Source organism: Contarinia nasturtii, unplaced genomic scaffold, assembly GCF_009176525.2.
Source record: "Contarinia nasturtii isolate CC-2019 unplaced genomic scaffold, AAFC_CNas_1.1 Cnas_scaffold_1699, whole genome shotgun sequence".
Classification (NCBI taxonomy): Eukaryota; Metazoa; Arthropoda; class Insecta; order Diptera; family Cecidomyiidae; genus Contarinia; species Contarinia nasturtii.
Window position 1 is genome coordinate 8,306 of NW_022199032.1, and position 23,748 is coordinate 32,053.

The 23,748-nt window shown below is 34.4% G+C and overlaps 7 protein-coding genes across 7 annotated transcripts; 3 read left to right on the plus strand and 4 right to left on the minus strand.

Moving 5' to 3' along the window:
* Window positions 1-683: 683 nt before the first annotated feature.
* On the minus strand, window positions 684-7,048 carry LOC116347000 (uncharacterized protein DDB_G0287625-like). The gene is made up of 8 exons (XM_031777365.1): window positions 6,736-7,048; window positions 4,696-6,192; window positions 2,534-3,226; window positions 2,384-2,437; window positions 1,830-2,155; window positions 1,205-1,718; window positions 1,058-1,132; window positions 684-974 (listed from the first exon to the last, which is right to left on the minus strand). Exons 2-8 carry the CDS (start codon window positions 5,532-5,534, stop codon window positions 902-904), a joined length of 2,574 nt encoding a protein of 857 aa, XP_031633225.1. The 5' UTR covers window positions 5,535-6,192; window positions 6,736-7,048; the 3' UTR covers window positions 684-901.
* A 583-nt stretch (window positions 7,049-7,631) lies between these two features.
* LOC116346861 (WD repeat-containing protein 36) lies at window positions 7,632-11,070 on the plus strand. The gene is made up of 6 exons (XM_031777112.1): window positions 7,632-8,669; window positions 8,752-8,831; window positions 8,917-9,051; window positions 9,221-9,475; window positions 9,539-9,715; window positions 9,815-11,070. Exons 1-6 carry the CDS (start codon window positions 7,780-7,782, stop codon window positions 10,981-10,983), a joined length of 2,706 nt encoding a protein of 901 aa, XP_031632972.1. The 5' UTR covers window positions 7,632-7,779; the 3' UTR covers window positions 10,984-11,070.
* A 695-nt stretch (window positions 11,071-11,765) lies between these two features.
* LOC116347012 (60S ribosomal protein L11) lies at window positions 11,766-13,656 on the minus strand. The gene is made up of 5 exons (XM_031777382.1): window positions 13,522-13,656; window positions 12,995-13,144; window positions 12,735-12,884; window positions 12,265-12,412; window positions 11,766-11,987 (listed from the first exon to the last, which is right to left on the minus strand). Exons 1-5 carry the CDS (start codon window positions 13,525-13,527, stop codon window positions 11,857-11,859), a joined length of 585 nt encoding a protein of 194 aa, XP_031633242.1. The 5' UTR covers window positions 13,528-13,656; the 3' UTR covers window positions 11,766-11,856.
* A 112-nt stretch (window positions 13,657-13,768) lies between these two features.
* Window positions 13,769-15,175, plus strand: LOC116346972. Its single transcript, XM_031777308.1, has 3 exons — window positions 13,769-14,036; window positions 14,276-14,378; window positions 14,467-15,175. Exons 1-3 carry the CDS (start codon window positions 13,922-13,924, stop codon window positions 14,735-14,737), a joined length of 489 nt encoding a protein of 162 aa, XP_031633168.1. The 5' UTR covers window positions 13,769-13,921; the 3' UTR covers window positions 14,738-15,175.
* LOC116346971 lies at window positions 15,163-16,283 on the minus strand. The gene is made up of 4 exons (XM_031777307.1): window positions 15,891-16,283; window positions 15,672-15,825; window positions 15,492-15,605; window positions 15,163-15,367 (listed from the first exon to the last, which is right to left on the minus strand). Exons 1-4 carry the CDS (start codon window positions 16,149-16,151, stop codon window positions 15,291-15,293), a joined length of 606 nt encoding a protein of 201 aa, XP_031633167.1. The 5' UTR covers window positions 16,152-16,283; the 3' UTR covers window positions 15,163-15,290.
* Window positions 16,284-17,512: 1,229 nt separating this feature from the next.
* On the minus strand, window positions 17,513-19,039 carry LOC116347035. Its single transcript, XM_031777429.1, has 4 exons — window positions 18,882-19,039; window positions 18,315-18,776; window positions 17,875-18,178; window positions 17,513-17,806 (listed from the first exon to the last, which is right to left on the minus strand). The coding sequence occupies exons 1-4, from the start codon at window positions 18,921-18,923 to the stop codon at window positions 17,685-17,687; spliced, it is 930 nt and encodes a 309-aa protein (XP_031633289.1). The 5' UTR covers window positions 18,924-19,039; the 3' UTR covers window positions 17,513-17,684.
* Window positions 19,040-20,091: 1,052 nt separating this feature from the next.
* LOC116346933 (protein lethal(2)denticleless) lies at window positions 20,092-23,732 on the plus strand. The gene is made up of 5 exons (XM_031777249.1): window positions 20,092-20,406; window positions 20,769-20,953; window positions 21,054-21,186; window positions 21,509-21,846; window positions 21,924-23,732. The coding sequence occupies exons 1-5, from the start codon at window positions 20,364-20,366 to the stop codon at window positions 23,457-23,459; spliced, it is 2,235 nt and encodes a 744-aa protein (XP_031633109.1). The 5' UTR covers window positions 20,092-20,363; the 3' UTR covers window positions 23,460-23,732.
* Window positions 23,733-23,748: the final 16 nt, after the last annotated feature.

Consider the following 23,748-nt stretch of genomic DNA (forward strand, 5'->3'; position numbering starts at 1 on the left):
AAGTTGGGTACTCCCCCCCTACTAATACCCAAGGGGGGCAACCCCCCTTTTCACTAAATTATTTCCCCACTCCCAATATATCGTTCCCCATCATTTTCATAATTTGACAAAATACCATTTATAAAAAAAATCGATTTAAAGAGGATGTCGTAAAGTGTAGTTTAGCCACTTTTACTGACGCAATTTTTTAGCATTAACAAATGCCAAATCACAAACATTATGAAAACGGAATTGCATGTTTCAGTCAAACCAACCGGTAAAATGCATTTCTGATAGATCTTTAACTTAAATATAATCACAAACCAATTTTAATTTAATTATAAAATCGACTTTATTTGGTTGATATGATAATGGCAATTATGTTTTAAAGATAATTTTGGGTAATGATCTCCACATTTTACACAGGCAAGTAATTTAACCAAAAGTGGGCTTCGTCGAAAAAGATGATTTTTCGGTATATTTCATGAGTTGATAATTTGAATCACACTTACGTCAAGATATAAATTCATATTCAAATGAATCACAAAGATAAAAAGCAAAAAAAAAAACGGTATTATGTTTTAAAACGCGTCGGACCAAAATCACATCAAAAGGAATCAAATGACAAATATAGTCGATGAATCATGTCTGTATAAAGTACCAAATTAAAGAATGATAATAATAATAAAAAAGAAACAAATAAATTCAGCTCTAGATTTCTGTTGAAATGTTATTTATTTTTCACATTTTTTATTTCTTGTTAAAACAAAAAAAAATCACGCAAAATTCAGCCCAGTTCACAAAATTTGCTTTTGTTAGCAATATATGCATTTTTCTTTTTATAATTGAGTATTGTTAAATGAGTTTATTGTTATCGAATTGAAGTTGTCATGATTGCAGTGCACCTCATAGTGCTGGCCATTTATGAAGAGTCTCTTTCGTCGTAGCTATCATATGGCGACGAGCGTTGGTATGGTATTGGCTTTTTCCGTGCGCTATTTTGGTGACAAAAATAACGGTCATTTTATTTGAAATACATGAAGATTGTTTACAATGAAAAATGCTGTATTTGATATACCTGGTGATGCGACGTCGATCGAGGAAGCTGGGTGATCCGCGTCTTCGTGGTATTGATGGTGAGCGTGACGACCGCCTACAAAAATCGATTGAAATATATTATTTTCTTTGATTTCTTACAACAAAAAAAAACCCAAGATGGACTTACGTGGACTTTTCCTCTTTGCTGCTACTGCTACTGTAGCTACTTTCCCGACGAGAGCGTCTCGACGGCTCTCGCTTCGAATTTTTTCGTTCGCGTGGCGAATAATCAGCATCCACTGATGTTTGTCGCTCCGATCGACGTTCATCGCGTAATTCGTTCGTTTTTTTAATGGTATTATGCTTGAACGATTTATTCGATTTGGTTGCAGAACGATCGTTATGATTTCGATCGGCATGCACACTTTTGGCCACAGACGAATCACTGCTAATCGATTGAATTTTTTGCTTTGCCTTTGCCGCTATATCGGATAATGCTTTCAATAGACGTTGTTCACGACGCTCATCTTCATTCGTTTCGAATGTCAATAGTTCCTCATATTTTCGATCGAATTTATCATCGATTTCATTTTCCGTATCACTGCCGGTTGCTGGCGATGCATGCAATTTTACAATTGGCTGCTGTTTCAGCAAAACACCACTACTCATTGTTATCGGTTTTTTCTTAGATGTTGATGAACCTACCGAAATTGGTGAAAAATATTAGCTTCAAATCTCGAAAATTTCATAGAATTCGTGAAAAGAAAATATTTTTTTAAAGCTGCTGGAAACAAAACAAAAACAATTCATACCATTTGCATTGTCTGATGATGTTGTTGTAGTTAATCGCTTATTGTTCTTGCTATCCGATGGTGAAATGTTGCTTTGTTTCGAACTAAATGCACAATCATTTGTTGGTGATTTTGAGTTATTTTTCGACATATGCTGTTTCGACGATTTTTTGCAATAATTGACACAATTGCAACTACATCCACAATTTCGATCATCCCGTTTAGATGATCGTCGGAAGACGTCTCGATTCTTTGAATGTGATTTCTTCTTTCTCTCTTGGCTGTAACGTCGGGCATTTTCATCGAAACTACTTGATCGTGATCGAGAACTGCGTCGACGATGACTTCTATTCCGTAAAAAAATGGAAAAATTGAAATAATTTAAAAAAAATCCGATCAAAAGGAATGCCTGAACATATCCTGAAATTACATGTTTCCGAAAAAAACGAGAAATCTTCTTGGAAATGTTCTCGAATTTTCGGGGAAACGTTTGTTCAAAAATTTTTGTAGAGGAGTGATTTCAAATCCATACTTCTTCTTGCCAGAATGAATATGTGAAAAAAAATGGTTCTTACCTTGAAGTCGATCGAGATTTAGATCGGGATGATGAGCGAGACCGTGAGTATGATCTGAAAATATACAGCGTTTGTCACATTAATTCACTCTCTTGCACCGCACTCAGTATGCGATCTGTGCAAAAAAAAATAACGAAAATAAATTATTACCGTGATTTTGATCGTGATTCTCTCGAATAGGATCGTCTATGTTTTTTGCGCCTTTTGCTGGATTTCCCTTCTCTGGACGTGTTTGAGCGTCGTGAGAGATTGTTGTTGTTGTTGTTGTTATTGGTGATGGTGTTTGTAAGTGTTGAATCGTTCGATACCATGGATGTAAGTCGATGTGTTACAGGTAACGGTGGTGAATATGACCGCGCATTTTGTTGTACAAAATCATTTGACTTAAAGTACGAATTGATTTGTTTAGTCTTTTTGGTATCGGAGTATTGCATTTCGTGTTGAAATTTAGTCGATATCGGTGATTTTGTAGCTGAACACTCACCACCACAATCGCTAATTGGTTGCAATGGCCCTTTTGTAAAATGTATCACTTCGCATTCGCTATGCTCGTCAATTTCCTGTTTAATATTCACCGCAATTGGCGATTGATTATTATTGGTATTGTGGTTGTTCGTGCTGAGAATGATACTTTTCAATAGTGGTTTTTTAATGTGAATTTTTGGCCTTTTAATATTTGCAATGGTTTGACCAATGCCGGTACTTGTGTAGCTTTTTGCGTTCTCAATACAGTTGTTGCAGTGATGATTGCACAAATCGTTTGGTGACAACGATGTATGGTTTTTTGCTTCTGGATCGGTTGACACCGAGCAATTTTTACTTTTTGATTCACAAGTAAATGCTCTGCGAATAGAAATAAACACGATTTTAGACGCTTTTGAATTTTCAAATTTTCACCTTACACGGTTCTGGTTTTTCTTTTCGTTTTGAGTTTTTTTTTTTTGGTTTTTAAATGGCAGGGCGATAGTTTCGGGGGTGCAAGGTATCTGCTTTTCGTCATATCGAAATTATGAAGAAAAAAGGGGACAAAAAATAAAACGAAATCACACAGTTTATGCGATAATAAATTGAAATCAAATAATTGCGAGAAATCAATGAATAAATCAAAATAGTTTTTCTAAAAAAAACGCGCAAAAATCATATACGATCCAGTTCGTGTTTGCAATCACTCGACATTATTCACTTTTGCCACTTCGGTTTTGATACATTTTGTTTTTAATTTTCTTGTTGTTGCGGTGTAGTTCTTATAGAAGTGCAAGAGACGAGCGCGAGAGAGAGATAGAAAAAAACAAAGAGAAGTAACAAAAAGTCTCCATTCCGTCTGCATGCAATTCACTATTTAATTAATAAATGCAAAAAAAGAGCAAAACGAATGGAAATTCTTAATGCTATTTTCAACGTGGCACAACAAAAAAATTGAGCGACAAATCAGTTGGCTGTAAATTTGAAAGCAAACAAAATTCAGCAATTATGTTGATTGTTCAGTCAATTTGGTTTCATGTGTTTCCAAAATAGCAATTATTCTCATATCTATTGAAAATATCGAGAGGAGAGTATGATTTTATTCAGACATTACTCAGCCATAAGTGCTGATAACATACTCTCTTCTCGATATATTCAATAGATATTATGTCGAGCATTAAATCGATCGATTATTTCACGTTCGATTTTGATTTCAACTGGCATTTCATTTAACAAAATGTTTTCACTGAAATAGATGGATTGACAAGGATATACAGAAAATTAGTAAATGATGACGGTAGATATGTTTCATTTGGGATGTCAGGTTTGTCCAATGAATGAAGAGAAATTAATGAAGAAACAACAAAAAAGACAAGTAAAAAAGTGTTGGACGAAATGACAATCGAAATGGAGCATAAATGATAGGATATGAAATTTTGAACCAAAAATGAAATGGAACTTTGATTTAATCGAAATGGGGATGAAAAATGAAGTAGAAAAAGAGAAAAGACTAAAACGATGAGAGTTTTTGATCGTTTCAAACACGACATGTGTCTAGTGTGGCTGCATCACTTGTATGGCTACATAAACAAAGTAAAACGAAAAAACAAAAACAAAAATACAACAAAAAACGTCAGAGAACAAGAAGACGTCAACGGAAAAAACGCAACATGAATTCTAAAAATCTGGTGTAATTTAAAAAAACGGATACATTTAAAAATGAATTCAGTACAACAACACTAACAACAACAACAAATTAAGTAGAACAAAAGAAAAGACAGAGAGACAGAGATGGTGTTTTTTTTATAAAAAAAAGGTATTCAAATTTGTATTGAGTTCATTCGGATTACCTAATGGTCGTGGCTTTGTTTCCGTTTGCCATTTTATCGATTGAGCATTTACTTTGATCCGTGAAAATTTTGTAAAATTGTTCAGAACATAGTAGATTTTGATTTGAATGCCCAACTCCAATGGTGTTCGGCAATTTTTGAATTGCATTTAAATTGACATGAGAATTGTGTGTGTGGTCGTTGTGAGTGCCCCGGCCGCCCCCATCATCGTCATTATAATCATTATTATTGTCATATATAAGCGATGATGTGGCATTAGTAGCAGTAGTAGCAGTATTGACTGCACCACTATCATTTTTATGCATACAATTCGAATGCAATAGTGCAAGAAATGAATGGTTTTGATCTTGTAATGCGTTCAATTGTTTTTGTAATTTTTTTTGCGTTTCAATCAATTGTTTTTGCAGTTTTTTCGTGGTTGTTTGAATGCTTGTTGCCGTTGCATTGTTCGACGCATTATTTGCATTGCGTCGCATTCGAAATGTGCTACGTTTCTTTTGTCCAATTGTGCAGCCAATGGTTTTAAATGGTTTTTTCTTTTTGGCCGTTGGCGTTTGTATTGTTGTCACATCGATGTGGTCATTTTTCGTTTCAAAAATACGGATTTCATTATTGAATTTTATCTTTTTTATGGCTGCCGTTGTTGTGCCAGCACTTGGATTTGCAACGGTGGTCGTTCGTATGGTTCGCGTTCGTGTATCATGTTCGAAATATTTTTTACGATTTTTTCGACGTTTACCACCGCCGCTCGTCGAATTGAAATTCTTATAGGCGAATGCATTGGACGACGATGACGTTGACGGGTGGCTTGCATTGACACTCTTTAATTTTTTTGCCATTGTTTGTGCACCGTCTTCAACCAATCAATTTTCGCGTCTATTTCACATTTATTTTTGGGTGTTTTTGTTCAAACAAATTGAGTGTGGCGCAAAAAGCACTCAGCTAAATTTACTTTGATTGATTCAATCAAATTTTTGTGAAAGAAGAATTTTTGTTCTTGTTCAAGTAAAAATGTTGCCAAAATAGCATTGACGATTTAACATATATGTATATATTACAATACTATTTTTGTTTTTTCTATATTTTTTCTTTTTAAAAAATGGAAGACTTCGATTCAGATTTTAACGAGATGTCACATTATTTTCTTACATTCTAATTCATTCAAAATAGTTGGTGTATACGCAATACGATGTAGATATATAAATATTCTTAACACTAATTTCACAAATAAATGGAAGACATTTGTGATTTGTTTGGTTTCTGTTCGGTCAATATCGGATTTGATTTTGTTTGGTGTTTTGCTCAAAAACCGAATGGCAAAACATGAATGCAATTTTATTATTTATTTGCATTTGATATTTAGAGATTTATTCATTTGGTTGGTTTTTTTTTATTCATTTATTTTTTTATGGGTTCACATCATGTGTGCGAGAGATTAGATTGAGTGTGTGTGTGTGTGTTTTGTTGGTTCATTATCCGCTCGTGTCCTAAAGCAAACTATTCCGAAAATCAAATATATGCCGCATTTTTAATATAACGAATAGCAAACAAAAAACAGTTTTATTTAATTAATTAAGTCAAATTCCACATTAGAGATTAGGAAATATGTTTTTTTGGTGTGTGTTTTTTGCAATTAAAAAAAATGTTGAAAATTCTCATGGAAAAAAAATATATTACTCAAAACTAAAATATATATTCATTGGTGTGATTAAGATAGATAGAGAAAAAGATTATTTATAAAAAAGAGGAAATTTGAAAATAATGAAGCAAAAATAAACAAAGATTTTTCTCGAAAAAAACTGAATAACTACAGAATTTGTTATACATATATAATTTGGACTGTGGTGTGTTACAATACAGAAAATTCAAGTGGAACTAACAAGTGTATTTGTTGGTTCAATAATAGATATATATATATAAATGACATTTGCATTTGGTATATATATTTTTATGTTTTATTGTTGAAATCTACAATATAATTTTTGTTGTGAAAAAAGAACGAAAAACACTTGATTTTAGAAAAACAACAAATTCTCTTACCTGCTTTTAAAACGAGTCGTATGCTGTGATGGTAATTATTGATTTTTTCCCTTCAATCAAATCGCACAGATTCATTCTGTGTGTATATGGAATTGGATTTTTTTTCTTCAGCAATGATGGTTCCCTGTATTTGAGGGTGTTATTTTCTTATTTGAAAAATAAAATAAATTACAGAAACGATAAAAATGAGTTTCTTTTCTTCTATTGGATTCAATTTAAATGTCGACAAATGAAATCAAAGTAAAATTAAAAAAAATTGCATTTCGACTTGATTTGAACCGAAAATAATGAATGCACTCTTCGTTGTGTATGTCCTGTTTAACTCTAAAACTATGAAGGGAAGTTTTATATCAATACAGTTACATTAACATACAGAGGGTTGAATTGAAACGGCATATTAAAGAAATACACAACGAACCAAAAACAATTCGAAGCATGCGCAAAAGGCAAATCCGCTACCGCATAAAGGGGGATGAAAACTTCCTCAATTTTCCATAATACACATATGAATAATAACAACAAAAAACCAGTTATTACGGTGTTTCTTTGTGGCAACAACAACAATAGAACAAAAATCAGGCGGCTCCATTTAACGCTGTAGAAAGTTTACCTGTAATTTTAGTTTTTGTTTCTTACATCGAGATTTTTTTTTGAAATTAAATAAAATCATAAAAAATGTATAAAAAGGCATAAAGAATTCAAAATGTGAATAAAAATGAAAATAAAAATGTGTTGAAATAAATTCGGTAATTTGTATTTTCATCAATCGTAATTGCGCCGCACTGAAATTCCCCTCAAAGTTGAATTTTACCGCGCTGTGGTCAATATTCGAGTCGTCCGCTACTGTTTTGATGTGCATTTGTATGTGTGATTGTGGCAACTGTCACACTTCACGTGTTTTAAAAATGTCAAACTGGTACAAAACACATGGAACATACATATTGAAAAGAAAATAGACAGTACGACAATAGACGCACGACCAAAAAGAGTTTCAAAAAAACTTGAATGTTATTGTTTTCGAGAGATAGATAAATAAATTGCACGATGCCGGCTAGTAAATTGTTCCATCGACATCGTTCGTTGGGTTTAATATGTAATCATGTGCCGGCAACGGTTCGTTTTGCAACACGACGTCAAGAGAACATAATCATAACGAGTGTTGGACGAGTATTTCATGTCTACAGTGCCAATCATTTTCGTTTGATTTGTGTAAGCGGTTTGCATCCGGATGATATAACATGTATTACATCTGATAATCGGTTTGTATATACAAGTGCTGGTGAAAAGATATTTGCATGGCGTGCCGGTAATATTGTTCGTCATCGTTTCAATGGTCATGAAAAGAAAGTGCATTTGTTATTGCCATTTGGTGTACAACATCTTGTCTCAATCGACACCGATAGTTTGCTAAAAGTATGGAATGTTCAAGATGAAACGGAATTTTGTGAGATTCCATTTAATAATAATGAATTTAAAATTACGGCCATTTGTCATCCACCGACATATATCAATAAAATATTGCTGGGCAGCGAACAAGGCGTACTACAATTGTGGAATATTAAAAAATGCGCATTGGTGCACACATTTCAATCATTTGATTCGAAAATCATGATCATTCAATCGGCACCAGCCATCGATGTGGTTGCTGTTGGTTTGGCCGATGGCGGAATTATACTATTGAATTTAAAATACGATGAAGTTGTGATGCAATTTAAACAAGATTGGGGACCCGTAACATCGATCACATTCCGCACTGATAATCAACCTTTCATGATTACGGGCAGCACAAATGGACACGTTGTCGTCTGGAATTTAGAAGAAAAAATCATATTTCATCAATTCCAAGCACATACACAAACAATCGCAAGCGCCGCTTGCATGACAAACGAACCATTATTGTTTACATCATCAGCGGATAATTCCATTAAATTATGGTGAGTCCGGAACATATTCGCATATAAATGCTCCTTTTTTGCTAAAAATTAATTTTTTTTTCTTTATTACTTCTGTTTTTAGGATATTCGATTTACCTGATGGAAGAGCACGTCTACTTCGAATCAGAGAAGGGCATTCAGCACCACCGCTTTGTATCAAATGTAAGATCAGCATTTTCTTCATCATTTTTTTAAAGAATCTTTGGTTGAATATTTCAATGAATTAATTGCTTTTTACATGAATTAGATTATGGAGCCAATGGGAGTAGAATTCTGTCGTCTGGCGAAGATTCATCACTGCGAGCCATTAGCACAATATCGGAAACGTTGAACAAAAGTTTCGGTCAAGCTAGTTACAACAGAAAAGCATCGAAGAAACGAAGTAGGTTTGAGTTTTTTTGGCTTTCTTTTTTCTTAAAATCGGTATTACCTTTCTGCACACACATAGTGTGTAAGTTCTATTTATTGAAATTCAAAAGTGAAAGAGACAGAAATAACATCATTGACAATCCGCTGTACTAATAAAATCAAAACTTTTTCTAATTCCACAGATCGAATGGAAGAGGATCCGTTCCAAATGCCACCTATAACCGAATTCACAAGTGAATGTACGCGTGAAAAGGAATGGGATAACATTGCTGCGATTCATGATGGTTTGGTGATGGCTACAACATGGTCGTTTAACAAGCGTAAAATGGGCGAATTAAAATTGGTACCGGAAAAGTATCAAAATAAAAATCGTACCGATTTCAAGGCCGAAGCAACATCTATTTCATTGACGCATTGTGGCAATTTTGTAATTATTGGTGAGTATTATTCAACTGAGTTTCAAAACTAAAACTTAATCACGTCAAACAAACAATTTGTAGGTTATTCTCCGGGTGATGTGGAGCGTTTCAATATACAATCTGGCCTCCATCGTCAAACGTACGGTGGAAAGAAAACGGCGCATAAGGCGGCCGTCCGTGGTGTGTACAGTGATTGTTTAAATCAAATGGTCATCAGTGGTGACAGCGAGGGTGTTTTGAAATTCTGGAACTTCAGTGGTAACTCTTCTATTATTTCACATTTTTATTGATTCTTTTTCGATTATTTACTAATTATTTTTTGATTATTTGTTCTTTTCTCTGTGATTCTCCTCTTAGGTAAAACCAATGTGGCACATACAAAACTAGAACTCTCATCGGGCATTACAATGTTTCGCGGTCATCCAGAGAATGCGTTGCTCTGCATTGTATTGGATAACTTCACCGTAAACGTATTGGACTATGAGACAAAATCAATTGTTCGTAAGTTTGCTGGTCATACGGCACGAATAACGGATGCAGCATTCAGTGCCGATAGCCGTTGGTTAATAACAGCCTCAATGGATTGTTCAATTAAAGTATATGACATTCCGTCAGCATACATGATCGATCACTTTCAAATGGAAACGGCGTGCATTTCATTGTCGGTTTCACCGAGCGGTGATTTTTTGTCAACTGCTCATGTCAATAAGCTTGGCATTTATACATGGGCCAATAAATCGTTGTTCTCACATATTTCCATCACATCAATCGATCCATATTCAACACCGCCAAAAATCGATTTGCCCGACTCAACCGATACATCGGTTGAACGTGATGAAATCGCCATCGATAGTAAACCAGACATAAATAAACTAGCATACCAATCGCCAGCTCAAATTAATGACAATCTAATTACAATGTCTAATTTGGCCGCATCACGATGGCAAAATCTACTCAATTTGGATGTTGTGAAGAAACGAAATCGACCAAAGGTGTCAATCACAAAACCAAAACATGCCAGCTTCTTTTTACCCACTGTGGCCGGATTGGACTTTCAATTTGATCTATCCGACCAACAGAAAGCGGACACAAGCGATACAAAGGAAATAAAACCATTGGCATCCAATCATTTTTCAAATCTCACCAAATTTGGACATTGCTTGGATAATAGCGTTAAAATAAATGAATTTACCAAATGTATTCAGCATATATCATCGCTCGGACCTTCGATGGTCGATTTTGAAATTAAATCATTAGATCCACATGCTGGTGGTAATAATACGGTGATGCTTCAATTCATGAAAATGATCCATTTTATGCTTATGTCGAATGGCAATTTTGAATTGGCTCAAAGTTATTTAGGTTTATTTTTGAAACAACATGCACGCTACATCGTGTCACAGCCAACACTCAAAGACTTTTTGCACAAGATTGAAATAGCACAGAACGAAGGATGGAAGAGATTGGAAAATAAGCTCATTTATGGCATCGCTGTCGCATCTGAATCACGACTCTATGCAAATTGAATTGTTTTACCATTTGACAAATCGACTTTTTTTATAAATATTTTTAATGAAATTTAATAAAAACGATTTAAAGTTAAAATATTACAATTTTGTGGTTTATTTGCAGCTTCGAAAAAATAAATTTAAAAAATGTCAAAAATTAATTTAATTTTATAAAGCAAAGGGATTTAAAATTAGTAATCTCTTTTGGTCGGGTCCAAATCGATTTTTTCTGGACTGGTTTTTCTAATAATTGGATCCAGAAGCACTTGAAGAAAATGTAAGCAGAACAGAAAGAAATCTCGCTAATTGCGGTAAGTATATAAGTCTCTTACTAGCGACTTCTTTATTTTAGCCCTTTAACTCTATAGAGTTTGATTATGTTACCCGTTTGCTCGATTTGAAATTTATAATTCCGCTGGCAACCATTTCTTGGTCGTTCATTTTGTCGAATCCTTTGGTTTTGAGATCAATACCTTATCTCGTAAAATAAAGTTATGTCAATTAATCTAAAATGGAAATTATGATTTAATTTGAGGATATCTATAAGGAAAATATCTTTTGTAATGTTTTTTCTTGGTGTTGGCCATATCTGTTTGGACAACATGTGCCATCGTGTATATATTTTTGCTGGTAAATTCCGTATTTTTCCTGCGTTCTATTTCTTTAAGTATCAAGTTCAATTCATTTAATGATCGATTTCAAATGACCGGCCTGCTATCATACCAAATTCCATATATCACGTGTATTCACACAAATTTAGAAGGTACAAAAAATAACAACAACAAAAATGAAATAAAACGTTTTCGGTTGGAAATTTGTTTTAATTTTGCGGTATCTATTCCATAAAATTACAACGTTTTCATAAAAAATAGGTAGTTAGTTTTATGAAATTTATTTTGCCTTGCTGTTCAAGATGATACCATCGTATTTCTGTTGGAACCACTTCATGGCGTCTTCCTTTGTAAGTCGGTGTTGGAATCCAACTTTGCCGGTCTTCTTGCGTTTGTGTGCAACATTGAAGCCTGAAACGATGCAGAAAAAAAAAACGATTAAAATATGTACTTTGATTAGATTTGAAATGAATTGGTGATGGTTGTGTTATGTCTTTTTTCCACCTTAATATCTGACAAGTGCAAAATAAAAATCAGATACTAAATTCAGCAGAAAATTAGTGATTTAATATTCGCACCTTGACTGAGAAAATTTCGGTGAAAATACTCTAAATCGAATTCCGTAAATCTTCCTAATTATGTGCGAAGAAAAAATGGTGGTAATTATATGAAATGTGCGTTTGCTTACCTGGACGGCCCAAAACGACGTAGAAGTCCAAACCATAGATACCGATTGATGGATCGTACTTGATACCCAAATCGATGTGTTCTTGGATACCGAAACCGAAGTTACCGCTGGCTGAGAAGTTGTCACGTCTCAATTCGTATTCACGAACCTATGAATAAAAACAAAAAAGACACATTTTAGTTGATTTACGTGATGGAAAAACGGTCACTTTCCGTTTAAAATGCACAAAAAGTTGTTGATTTTGTATCTTTCGTATGTAAATCGCTTAGTAAAAAAATTGAGTAAACGATTGTTGCAAATTGAAGGACAATTGTTATTCTTGCATTTGTTTGATATCATCGGCCGCAAACCGATATCAAATAGTTCGATTCACGACATTTCGATGACAGCTAATGCAATCCACATGTTTGAATTGTGTCACAATCAACACACATACACTTTTTACTGAATTTTTTTTTGTATTTATTTACCTTAAGACCACGTTCCAAAATTTCTTCGGCTTTAGCACCGCGGACAGTGCAGTGAACGGCAATTTTTTCATTACGACGAATACCGAATGAACGAACGGTGTAACGTGCTTTTGAGAAAACTGGCTGTTGTCCAGTCAATTGTTCCAACACCTACAAATGACAAACGCACACACATTTTTTTGAGGTTAGAATTGTGCTTATTCGAAAAAGACGATCGACGAAAAACATGTGAATTTGAGAAAAATAAATGCGTTTTTTACCTTAGCGGCACGTGTAAGTCTGTCACCACTTTCACCAACGCAAATGTTCAAGCACAATTTGCGGATATGTAGGTCCCGCATAACATTTTTGGCTGGGTCCTTTTTGATTTTTTTGGCTGAAACAGCCTGAGTCGGTTTAACTGCAGCTGGCTAAATAAGAATAAAAACCAAATATTCCCATGAAATTAATTAAACATTCACTTTAATCGATTGAATTTGTTGGGTTTTTTTTTCGGCGAATGCGCGTTTCTTTTCTTTTCCTTCTTTCAAATCATTTGTGGCGATCATTTGTTGTGCACATACAAAAAAATAACACCACAAAGTTCTCTATTCAACGTTCACAAGAGGCGATCAACTTTTTTCACTTTTTTCCCAACAATTTTACACGGCAATGAAAAAATAATTATTTGAATCGCTAAAAAATGGTTGGGACCAAAGAAATTTGAATGAATTTACAAAAAAATGCGCATTTTTACGCCGATGATTTAAGATATTTTTCAGAGTAACGAAAAAACAAGTTCACCCACCGACATAGTTGTATGAAGAAGGAATTTCGAAGTCGTCAAACGTCAATGACAGCAACTCAAAAGAGAGATATCACACGCGTGCTTACACACACATACGCAAATAACCAATAGAGTCATCCGAACTTCAATCGGTTCGTGTTGAACATACACACTATCGCATCGGACAACACCAATCACCAACAACAGTTTTGTTCAACTTTTCTTTTTACCGCAACCAAATTCATGTTGTATATTCATTGAAATGTCAAGCATTCAGTTTTTTCTCTGAATTCAAAACACCACGATTTTTAACTGTCACAACAAACAGAAAATATTGCGAATATTTTGGATTTTCTTTAATAAAAATCTCGTACATTTTGGTTTTGTGAAGTAAAAATAGTAAACTCGTAACGAAATAAAAATGGAAGCAATTCAATGCACCGAAACTAATAACGATGTAGTGCTTAATGATTCGGATTCAAATCGACTTTTAAAGCGAAACATCAGTGAACTGGCCAAAGATGGTAAACTCAATGGTAAATATGAAGAAAAAAAAGTGTCTTTTACCATTCAAAACAAGAATTTAACTGGATTTAGCAATAAAAATACGTTTTGAACTTTGTGATTTTAATAGAAATCAAATCGGAACGGATCATTAATTGAACATTTCTCTTGATTTTTTGTTATATATAAAAAGAATCAATAGTACCGCTTAATAAATATCGATGTCAAAATAAATAGCACTTAATAATTATATTTTTCTTCAAAATTATAGAAGACTTCAAGTCTCCGCTTCGTAAAGAAACGAAAATAAGCCACGAAGCACATATCCGCCGTGAATTGGAACAATGGAAGCAATTGTTGAAGAAGGGATTCAGGTACGTTTCAAATATAAAATTGGACCACAAAAAGGTCGATTTTATCCCTGTTTAACTTCAATTTAAAAAAAAATGTCTTCCCCAATAGCGATTTGTCAGAATCAGAGGTACTGGACTTGGACGCAATTCTTAAGCCCGATCAGAAAAATTTTATCAAAGAAGAGATTGATGTTTTGCAAATGGTTCAAGAATCACACGCATTTCGTCGTAAATTTGATTTTTTCCTTCGCGTGAAAAGACAACAGCTCAACATTCATGTTGATAAATCAAACGAAGCGTTAGATAAAAGCAAACAACAGGCGCTCAAATTACGCATCGGTTTCATGCACTGTGAACAGTTTAATTCGCTCGACAACTAACCAGGCAGCGGTGATTTTGACTGTCATAAACATTTTTAAAATCGTTTATAAATACATGGAAATTATGTATAAGAATGAACAACAGATTTTTAAGATAATGAAGTGAGATAGGAGCAAACATGAATGACTGATCAAAATAATTAGTAATTTTCTGTATATATAGTCCTAATTACTTCCGTGTTTTACAAAAGGAGCTTAGGCCTAGTAATTTTGTAATGAAAACAGAGCTGTTATTGGCAGAAGTTCATTAACTTAATCCATATAACTTTTCAATTGACATTCATTGTGCTTATAACTGCTCGTGCTCTGAATGGAAATGTAAGCGAAACAGGATGATCTCACTTTGGATTTTGAAATAGAAATTTCCATCAATGATCAACTATATTTTAAGTAAACGGGAAATAAAATAAAACACCGTGTTTTGTATCTTCTTCTTAATATGTCTCGGAATATTGTTTATTTTAATTTCTCAAAGTTTTGTTTTATTTATCAACTAATTCGATTGAATGCTGCAAACATACTGAAATATCGCCGCACAACTGGTAAGGTTCCATTAATCTTGTGCGGGTATCGGAGCAATAACTGGACATTTCATAGTAGTCTCGCGTAGTTCTGCACACCCTTTGCCAGCTACAATTTTTAAATGGAATTTTTCATTATTTATTGAGTTACATGTGGAATAAATGAAAAGAAAAATTTGAATTAAAATATGAATAAAGCGAAAGAGAATAGATAGAAATTGATTAAAATTCACCATTATTCCAGGCCGATTCGGGGCAATTCTTAAATAATTGTGTATTAAGACATGCAACTATAAAAGCGCCCATGTGTCCACACGCTTTATGATCGACAAATTTCGCTTTTGATGCTATCGATCAATAATGTCACAATTAGAAAATATTTTCAATCAAAATACATTTCAATTGGATGTTACCATGTTCGTTGCATGTTTTAAGTGATTCTTCGATAACTGGCATCCAAACCGATTTTGGGCCCAATGCTTTTTTCGCCAGCTCAGATGCCATCTGCGGCTGGAACATTCGATCCTTCATGATCCCAGTTTCATTCAAGATGCACTCGGTGACACACTAAACATGTTCGTTAATGAAAATTAAAAAAAAAAAACATTAAAAAAAATGAATTTCTGTCTCACTCTAATGTGTGGAGCAAATGGTGGCTCGTTTTGGCCATTGCTTGGATTGGATTCGGGTCCATAAACTTTCGTTGCACATGTTTCGATTAATTTTGGATCCAAAAGTTCGGGAATTTTACAGCATTGCATTGGATCGACATCGTTTGGTGGTGGCACTAAGCACTTTGGATCAACATTTGGTTGAATATTTTGCTTTGGCGGTTCACACTGCACTAATGACACGACCAATAGAATTACACCGAATACTTGAATCGAATTCATTTTGCGAATTTGTCTCGTTTGATTTTCGTTAAATTATTGATTTTTACAATCAGATCACTGTGTCAAACTGTGACTTCAATTGTCCAAAAACTGAATAAATCCAATGGTTTGAAAGCTGTGAAATGAATGAATTTCCATTCGATGGACGTTTGCTTTTATATCGCAAATATGATGTTAGATCAGGAAAAAAGTGTGTAGTTGTTTGTTGTTTTTGTGTTCGCACAATGTGGCAATGAATGTGCGGATAATTGCACGGTTCCGAAGTGATAAAATGTGAGCATCAAAACCAGAACTACGATAATGATAATAATTAATGATCGGCAAACGACATGAATGAATGACAAATGTAAAAAAGAGCATTGATTCCGAACTAAAGGTCGACCAACAATACTTACGCAACGCACAAAAACTGTAGCATCGTAAGAGTGAACGAGTTAAAAAAAAATACCATCAACAAAACATACAATTTTTGCAATAATTTCAAATCGTAATACCATCGTTTTGCGGTTCATTTTTTTTTTGTTTTGGAACTTCGCAATGTATCGCAAATGGCATCAAGTTTAAATAAATCACTCAAGCGACAAGATTGGGGGGAAATTTTTTTGCACCAACTTAATTATTATTTTTGGTTTTATTTATCGAATAGTTTGCGTTTTTTTTTTTATGAACAATGGACTTATTTTATGGGCAATTACTTCGACTCAGCTGCGAATGTCTGGCGCATTTTTGGTGCTAATGACACGGTTTTCAGATTCTATGAAAGTCGATAACAATATCGGGAAAATCCCGGTTTTTTGAAAGTAGTTTTGCAAATATCACCACATAATCACCGCTCAGCATACATTGACTGACTCGGGAAATTGACGGTCATACTAATGAGCTACCAATAGTTTAGTTCTTTCGCACTTTTGTGAGAGATATATTCTAAGACAGAAAGAGGAACTGAGAGAGAGAGACACACACACAGAGAGAGAGAGAGAGATAAAGATAGACCGAGAGAGAGAAATAATTATAGAACATTAGACTGGATGAATAAGTGAGAAAGAAAATGTATGCGCGCAAAGCAAAGAAATTCACTCGATGTACACGCTGAACTTCATCAAATGAATAAAGGAAATCAGATTAACCTTGATTACCTTATACAATTGAAAACCACAAATAAATGCGCGCGCTAACTCCAATACATTGGAGATGCGTGCAATTCACCGTCCAATTATCATACCTAATGCCTATTCTAAAAATCAATGAGAATGGGGTCAAAAACAAATTTATTAGTTCACGTACAGTACACAAACAATATATGTATGTTTTTGTTGTTACCACATTTAATCAATTCAAACATTTATTTTTATTCGTTCGTCAAATATAATTAATTTAGAATATTCGTCATTTGTATAAAATAGAATTATTAATTTGCGCAAAAAAAAAACGCACATTTTCTATTGAATGAAATGTTCTGCGAGAATAGTGTATGACTCATAGACCGAAAAGAATGCTTATTTGTAAATAGTATAAAAAAAGTTAATTTGTTTATTATGTTGGAATAAAGTTGCCGTTTTCATCGACATCAATGTTATCAAAGCTGAAATTATTTCGAATACCCCGGGTTGGTGAACAGTTGTCGATGAATGTGCGAAGTGTATCACAGTCTTCATCTATTATGAACATTTTAACAAAAATGCATTAAAACTGCTTATAAATTGAAAATCAAATAAAAACTTACTATCTGTATCCAATTGTGGCGGGCAATTTCGATAAATTTCGCGATTGAAGCATGCAGCAAACATACCAGAACCGTTACGACATCGTCTAACTGGTAAATTGCGGCCGGATTGGAGGCGAATTCGTCGTCGTCGGCTGATTAAAAAGTTTCGCAATTGCTTCGTGCATCGATCAATCGAACGTGTCAATAAATCAATGGGCACCTCTGGATAGTAATCGGCGTACACTTGAACGGCAATATTACGATCAAATCGACCATTTGCTATTATATTCGTTTGATTGAAAATGCATTCAATGGAACAAAACTGCGGAAAAAAATTGGTAGAAAATGTTGTGCATCGCAAAAATGATCGTTTTCAAAAGCATATCACTTTGATCATGAACTGATCAGTGAAGATCTTTCTCGTATATTTTTTCTTCAAATTGAAATTTAAAACTTACCGCCGGTGCTGAATTGATGCGATAAACAATTTGCCGACTGTATCGTCCACCACGGTATCCACCACCAAAACGATGATAATCACTGCCACTGCCTCCACCTCCGCCTGCGCCACCGTGATGGTAATCATCATGATAATGTGACGATCTATGATGATCGTCATAATGATGTTTGTACGGATAATAATTGTATCCGTATTTATCCTTTTTATACCATTTCGTATAATAATCATCTTTGCCGATGGGACCATTTGTTGGTGTAACCGAATCTTCGTCGGAATCATCGTCATCATATGCAACTTCACTAACCGGAATCTGTGGTGTTGTCGTTGATACTGAATTGGGAAAACATTCCGGAAAATTGTTGCGATCGAATGGTTTACTTGTGCGACAACATGACAACGGTTCAACATTTAACGGAGGCGTAATTTCACAATCATATTCATCCACTTGCGAATATGTCGTCTGTGGAAATCACAATTTAAGTTTAAAAAAATCGATTTTCAAGAAAATCAATTCGTAATTGAAATTCGAATATTATTATTATTAAGAAAAAAATAATTCACTTACTGAGCTTAAGCACAAAACCAGTAGAACTGAGAACAAAAACATTATTTTGATGTGAAAAAATTATTATTTCTTCTTCAAACAAAATAATAAGACTTTGATTTAGCGGAAAAAAAAAATCGTTTATTCAACGTCTTCGTATCGAATGCAACACTCAACAAATCAAAACAAATTCTAAACGCATTTCATCAGATTAGTTTAATATTTATATCGGTTTTTGATATTGGGGCGCGCGAATTTGAGTTTGGTGAGAGATAGAGTGTGAATCGGACCGATGGCTCCACCTTCCCCACCTGCATTCAGGTTGAACGTCCATATCTCACCGGCCGACGACGACGCATAAAATTATAACGAACGCATAAATTAATTCGCGAAAAATTTGAATGAAAATCATTGTTCATTTGAATTGTAGTAGTAGGTTAATGGTTTACAAACATTGAACTCAACTCTCATGTAGGGCATTAGTCATAGAATATCATTCATAAAATTTCCAGGTATTTCGGAGATAAAAAACAGAAACAAATGTAATTCGTTATCTTCGAAATGAAATTCGGTTAATAACTACTTGACTTGATTAATGGTTTAGCATTAAGTAATTTAAGATTATTAGTTTTTTTTTTCGAAACAATGCGTACATTTTTCTGCGAAAAACATTTCGTTTAGCATTTATAATGAACAGAATTTAGAAAAAAAAGTGAAGTTAATTGAAACAAATAGAAGAAAAATGTGGAGTGTGAGTCAACACAGGTATTGGGCTCAATAAAAACTCAACATCAGTATCTATTAACGCCCTAGATTAACAAATAGATGAACAATTCGTAATAATCGCATGTTACTAAATCATATTTTCGAGCTCATTTTTAAACGAAAACATTTTTGCGCTAATTTCAAGCGAACGCTTGTGATTCTTCTGAATTGTCCCACATAATAGTTTTATCATAATTATTTCAGAATAATTTTCATCATATTTTTTTAATGGAATTTTCATTTAGAAAACCGTTTGTACCGATTTATGCACTGATGATTCAACGATGGCAACATAGCATACATGAACCGTTTCGTTCATTTACAGATCCTCATGTTCTATAAACATTGTCAACTGAACTAATTACATGTAACGACCTCTGGCGGTGTCGGTCAGTTTATACATCGCAATCTATTTGTTTTGTTGTTGGCTTCAACTTCAAATTCAACTGTCAAAATACCCGCCAGTTAAGACACACAAATTGCATTTTGTCCGCCAAAAATAACAAGAAATTTTTTTTTTATTCCAAGACCCATCATGCGTTGCATCAATTTGTGATAATCACTCGGTTTCTTTTATCTCTCTGTGGATGAATGTAGAATTATTCAAAGCAAATTTTCGTTCGAAAACTGAATAGACAACGAATCATCGGCAGAAACGGAAAACTAATACATTTAATTGAGGAAATTAAAGAGAGAACAATTGAACATTTTACTTAAAGAATAGTTAACGTCACAACGATGAATACAGTGGTTTCGTTTTTAAATCGACAATATGGTTATCGTGAGTATTTAAATTGTTTTTTTAAAATTGTGAATTTAAATAAAATGAATCGATTGAGAAAGTGAACCAACAACAAAACCGAAAAAAAAACTGAAACTGACTATGACTTTTGTCACAGTCAGCAGAGACCATCATTTTTTCGATTCAATTTGCATTGAATGCAATTTTACGTGCAATCGCCTTTCAGTTTGTCATACAAAGAAAAAAACAAAATTTTAAAAACAATATCTGATTTGTGGTATTGTGGGGGAATTTTTTTGCCGTACATTTGTTTTATTATTATTTGAATGACGCAATTGACATATACAGACGAACGAAGAATGCGATTTGACAAATCATTGATAATGTTGTTTCGTTTGCAGAGAAAAGATGGCAATATGACAACGTTTTATCCAGATTATCAGCACATAAATATGACTGTTGGAGAGGCATCGCACCATCCGAAGTACACATCGACTACAATCCAACACCGCCAATTTTTGCGGCCAAATTTGCAAATTGTCACAATCATCGAAACATCATTGCCATTGCCAATGAAGATGGAAAGGTATTCATTTACACTCTCTTTTGAAAAGTTAAATGGTGTTTTTCCGAGGAACAAAAAAGATAAATGAGTAAATAATTTTGTGTGAAACTCTGTGTTTTAGGTGGCCGTTCAGAATACTGACATCCCAAACGATAACATTGAAGAACAGCCGTTGATCGGAAATCAGTGCCATAATAATGCCGTTTTTGATGTCGAATGGGTGCCGGGACAAATGCAAATTATCTCTGCATCAGGTATGTCAAATAATTATCTTAATCAGATTATGGTATATTTGGACTCACATTCCGCGTCTACATTTGTCACTTTAAGCCTAGAACATATGATTCGGAGAAGATGCTTAATGACAAAGAAAAATCTTACAACTGTGTGTTGTGCCGAATAGTGTTTACATATTTTATCGCGATCATCATTCTTTCTTTAACATATATCAAAAATCTTGCATGGTCGGGAAATGTTAACATTCGTGCGAAACTATTAATTGAATTTAAATCAAAATCATAAATAAATATTTATTTATTTTTTAATTTTCTATTTTGTGAAAATGTTGATGCACAGGTGATCACAACACTAGTCTATGGCAATTGAGAGAAAGTCGATTCGAGCTCGTTCGAACATTTCAGGGTCATACGCGTTCAGTAAAAACGGTTGCATTTCGACGACAAGATCCAGCATGTTTTGCAACTGGTGGCCGTGATAATGCAATTTTAATATGGGACACACGTGCCAGAATGAATACCGGCAACAATCGACCAAAAGCAGATAATTGTATTTTGTGTGGACATGCGTCGGGACCTGGTACACCGCAAGCCTATCGTCGAAAGGCATCGGCAAGACAAACACCAAAGTTGCCACCACAACAACCGTCTAGCAGTATCACTGGTTTGGCATTTCAGGTATGGTCACACTTCGTAAAAGTCAAATCGGCACAAAATTTATAATTTGTTCATTAATTTTTGTTTCATTTCAATAGGACGATTACACATTAGTGTCATGTGGCGGTGGTGATGGTATAATAAAAGTGTGGGATTTGCGGCGTAACTATAGTTGTTACAAAAAAGAGCCAGTACCAAAGCATAGTATTCCATATCCGGGCACATCAACGCATCAGGGATATTCAAATTTATTAATCGATAGTACTGGTCAAAAGCTCTATGTAAATTGCATGGATCACAATATCTATTGTTTTAATTTAGGCGTATATGCAACACAACCGATAATCAGCTATACCGGTTTAACGAATAGTACATTTTATATAAAATCTAGTTTAAGTCCTGACGAACAGTATTTGATAAGTGGTAGCAAAGATGAAAAGGCTTACATATGGAATGTAAATAGTTCAAAGCCAATATTGGCATTGCTTGGTCATGCCGACGAAGTGACATGCGTTGCATGGGCTAAAACGCCCGAACTACGTATTGTCACCTGTAGCGATGATTCACGGCATAAAATTTGGCGCATAAATAATGATAGTATCGATACAGATGACACAGTACAAGATTATCCTGGAAAAACCGAAGTATTTCCACGTATAAAAGAGGCACCGTTGAAGCGACGTTTAAAATATTTAGAATATACACCACGTTCATTGAAACGGATCGTTGATCTAAATGAAACGACGCCCAGTTCAACGGAAAAGGTAACCATGAAACGTACATTTGCCGAAGCAAATGCTGACGATTCTCAAATGGTATCATCATATGGTGGTGATAGCAAACGACAATTGATTGAAACACGGGCACGTCGTTTATTTGCGCCAACAACATCGACAAGCACTGACATTTATCAAAAGTATAATCAATGCAACGATGATACACCGCGACGCATATTGCCTGGTATTACGGAAGAAATTGAGACACCACCAAAAGATGACAGTGGTAAAATACTATTGTCACCGCTCAACGAACGAAATCAATTGACCCATTATCGTTTGGATGAAATTCGTACGCCATCATCATCATCAAATCGACCATCGTGTTCACAATCACTATTTTCACCCACATCAAATCTACCAAATTATGTAATGAATGCCAGTGATGCACCACATCTTAAATTACAATCGCCAAAACGAAAACTCAAAGAAAATATTGATTGGCTGACGAAAATTCGAAAGCAAAAATTATCGTCGACTGTTGGCCGTCAATTGACTGAAAAATTAAATGATACACAACAGGAGTCACAACAAACATACGGTCACAGTGATAGCCAACATCATCTTCATCAACACCATGAATTGAACAGTGGCATTTTATCGCCACGAATGCGAAAAATTAAATCATCTGACCGAAGTGGCATACAGAGGCGACGATTATCATCGTGTCAACCGCATCATGATGATACAATTACAAACAGTTCAAATGTTACGACAGACGCCAATACAACAACACCAACACGACGAAAATCAGAAACTACCCTGCTACGGTATTTCTGTGTAACACCGACCACCCGCAGCAGAGAACAATCACCAGCCGCACCAAGTCATTCAAATGACACAACTATTAGCAATTAGGCCACATTTCATTTCATCATCGAAACTTCTTTTTAGCAAACAACGTAACATTCGTACTGAAAACGCTTTTACACACATTTTCTTTTAAGACTTTTATTCTTTTAAATAAATTCTGAAAAAATATAGAGACAGACAGAGAGAGAGGAAAAATATTTCGGCTAAATCGTTCATTAAAAGGCTAGAACGAAAAAAGCGATAGAAATTGAGATATATATATAAAAAAAAACAAAACATTTTCGGACGGAAATTTAATGTTTAATTTGCTGTTTGACACATATTTAAAAAAAAA

What these genes read in the sequence shown, in the direction of transcription:
- LOC116347000 (XM_031777365.1), bottom strand. Translation starts at nt 5,534, where the DNA reads ATGGCAAAAAAATTAAAGAGTGTCAATGCAAGCCACCCGTCAACGTCA. An exon ending in AAATCTCGATCGACTTCAAG is followed by an intron (nt 2,156 to 2,383) that starts GTAAGAACCATT and finishes TTTACGGAATAG; the next exon opens with AAGTCATCGTCGACGCAGTT. An exon ending in AGCAAAGAGGAAAAGTCCAC is followed by an intron (nt 1,133 to 1,204) that starts GTAAGTCCATCT and finishes CGATTTTTGTAG; the next exon opens with GCGGTCGTCACGCTCACCAT.
- LOC116346861 (XM_031777112.1), top strand. Translation starts at nt 7,780, where the DNA reads ATGCCGGCTAGTAAATTGTTCCATCGACATCGTTCGTTGGGTTTAATA. An exon ending in AAAAGCATCGAAGAAACGAA is followed by an intron (nt 9,052 to 9,220) that starts GTAGGTTTGAGT and finishes CTAATTCCACAG; the next exon opens with ATCGAATGGAAGAGGATCCG. An exon ending in TGGCAATTTTGTAATTATTG is followed by an intron (nt 9,476 to 9,538) that starts GTGAGTATTATT and finishes AACAATTTGTAG; the next exon opens with GTTATTCTCCGGGTGATGTG.
- LOC116347012 (XM_031777382.1), bottom strand. An exon ending in GACTTACACGTGCCGCTAAG is followed by an intron (nt 12,885 to 12,994) that starts GTAAAAAACGCA and finishes TGTCATTTGTAG; the next exon opens with GTGTTGGAACAATTGACTGG. An exon ending in CGTCGTTTTGGGCCGTCCAG is followed by an intron (nt 11,988 to 12,264) that starts GTAAGCAAACGC and finishes GCATCGTTTCAG; the next exon opens with GCTTCAATGTTGCACACAAA.
- LOC116346972 (XM_031777308.1), top strand. Translation starts at nt 13,922, where the DNA reads ATGGAAGCAATTCAATGCACCGAAACTAATAACGATGTAGTGCTTAAT. An exon ending in CAAAGATGGTAAACTCAATG is followed by an intron (nt 14,037 to 14,275) that starts GTAAATATGAAG and finishes TCAAAATTATAG; the next exon opens with AAGACTTCAAGTCTCCGCTT. An exon ending in TTGTTGAAGAAGGGATTCAG is followed by an intron (nt 14,379 to 14,466) that starts GTACGTTTCAAA and finishes CTTCCCCAATAG; the next exon opens with CGATTTGTCAGAATCAGAGG.
- LOC116346971 (XM_031777307.1), bottom strand. Translation starts at nt 16,151, where the DNA reads ATGAATTCGATTCAAGTATTCGGTGTAATTCTATTGGTCGTGTCATTA. An exon ending in TAAAACATGCAACGAACATG is followed by an intron (nt 15,606 to 15,671) that starts GTAACATCCAAT and finishes ATTGATCGATAG; the next exon opens with CATCAAAAGCGAAATTTGTC. An exon ending in CGAATCGGCCTGGAATAATG is followed by an intron (nt 15,368 to 15,491) that starts GTGAATTTTAAT and finishes TAAAAATTGTAG; the next exon opens with CTGGCAAAGGGTGTGCAGAA.
- LOC116347035 (XM_031777429.1), bottom strand. Translation starts at nt 18,923, where the DNA reads ATGTTTTTGTTCTCAGTTCTACTGGTTTTGTGCTTAAGCTCA. An exon ending in GCATCAATTCAGCACCGGCG is followed by an intron (nt 18,179 to 18,314) that starts GTAAGTTTTAAA and finishes TTTTTTCCGCAG; the next exon opens with TTTTGTTCCATTGAATGCAT. An exon ending in GCCACAATTGGATACAGATA is followed by an intron (nt 17,807 to 17,874) that starts GTAAGTTTTTAT and finishes TGTTCATAATAG; the next exon opens with ATGAAGACTGTGATACACTT.
- LOC116346933 (XM_031777249.1), top strand. Translation starts at nt 20,364, where the DNA reads ATGAATACAGTGGTTTCGTTTTTAAATCGACAATATGGTTATC. An exon ending in TTGCCAATGAAGATGGAAAG is followed by an intron (nt 20,954 to 21,053) that starts GTATTCATTTAC and finishes TCTGTGTTTTAG; the next exon opens with GTGGCCGTTCAGAATACTGA. An exon ending in TCACTGGTTTGGCATTTCAG is followed by an intron (nt 21,847 to 21,923) that starts GTATGGTCACAC and finishes TCATTTCAATAG; the next exon opens with GACGATTACACATTAGTGTC.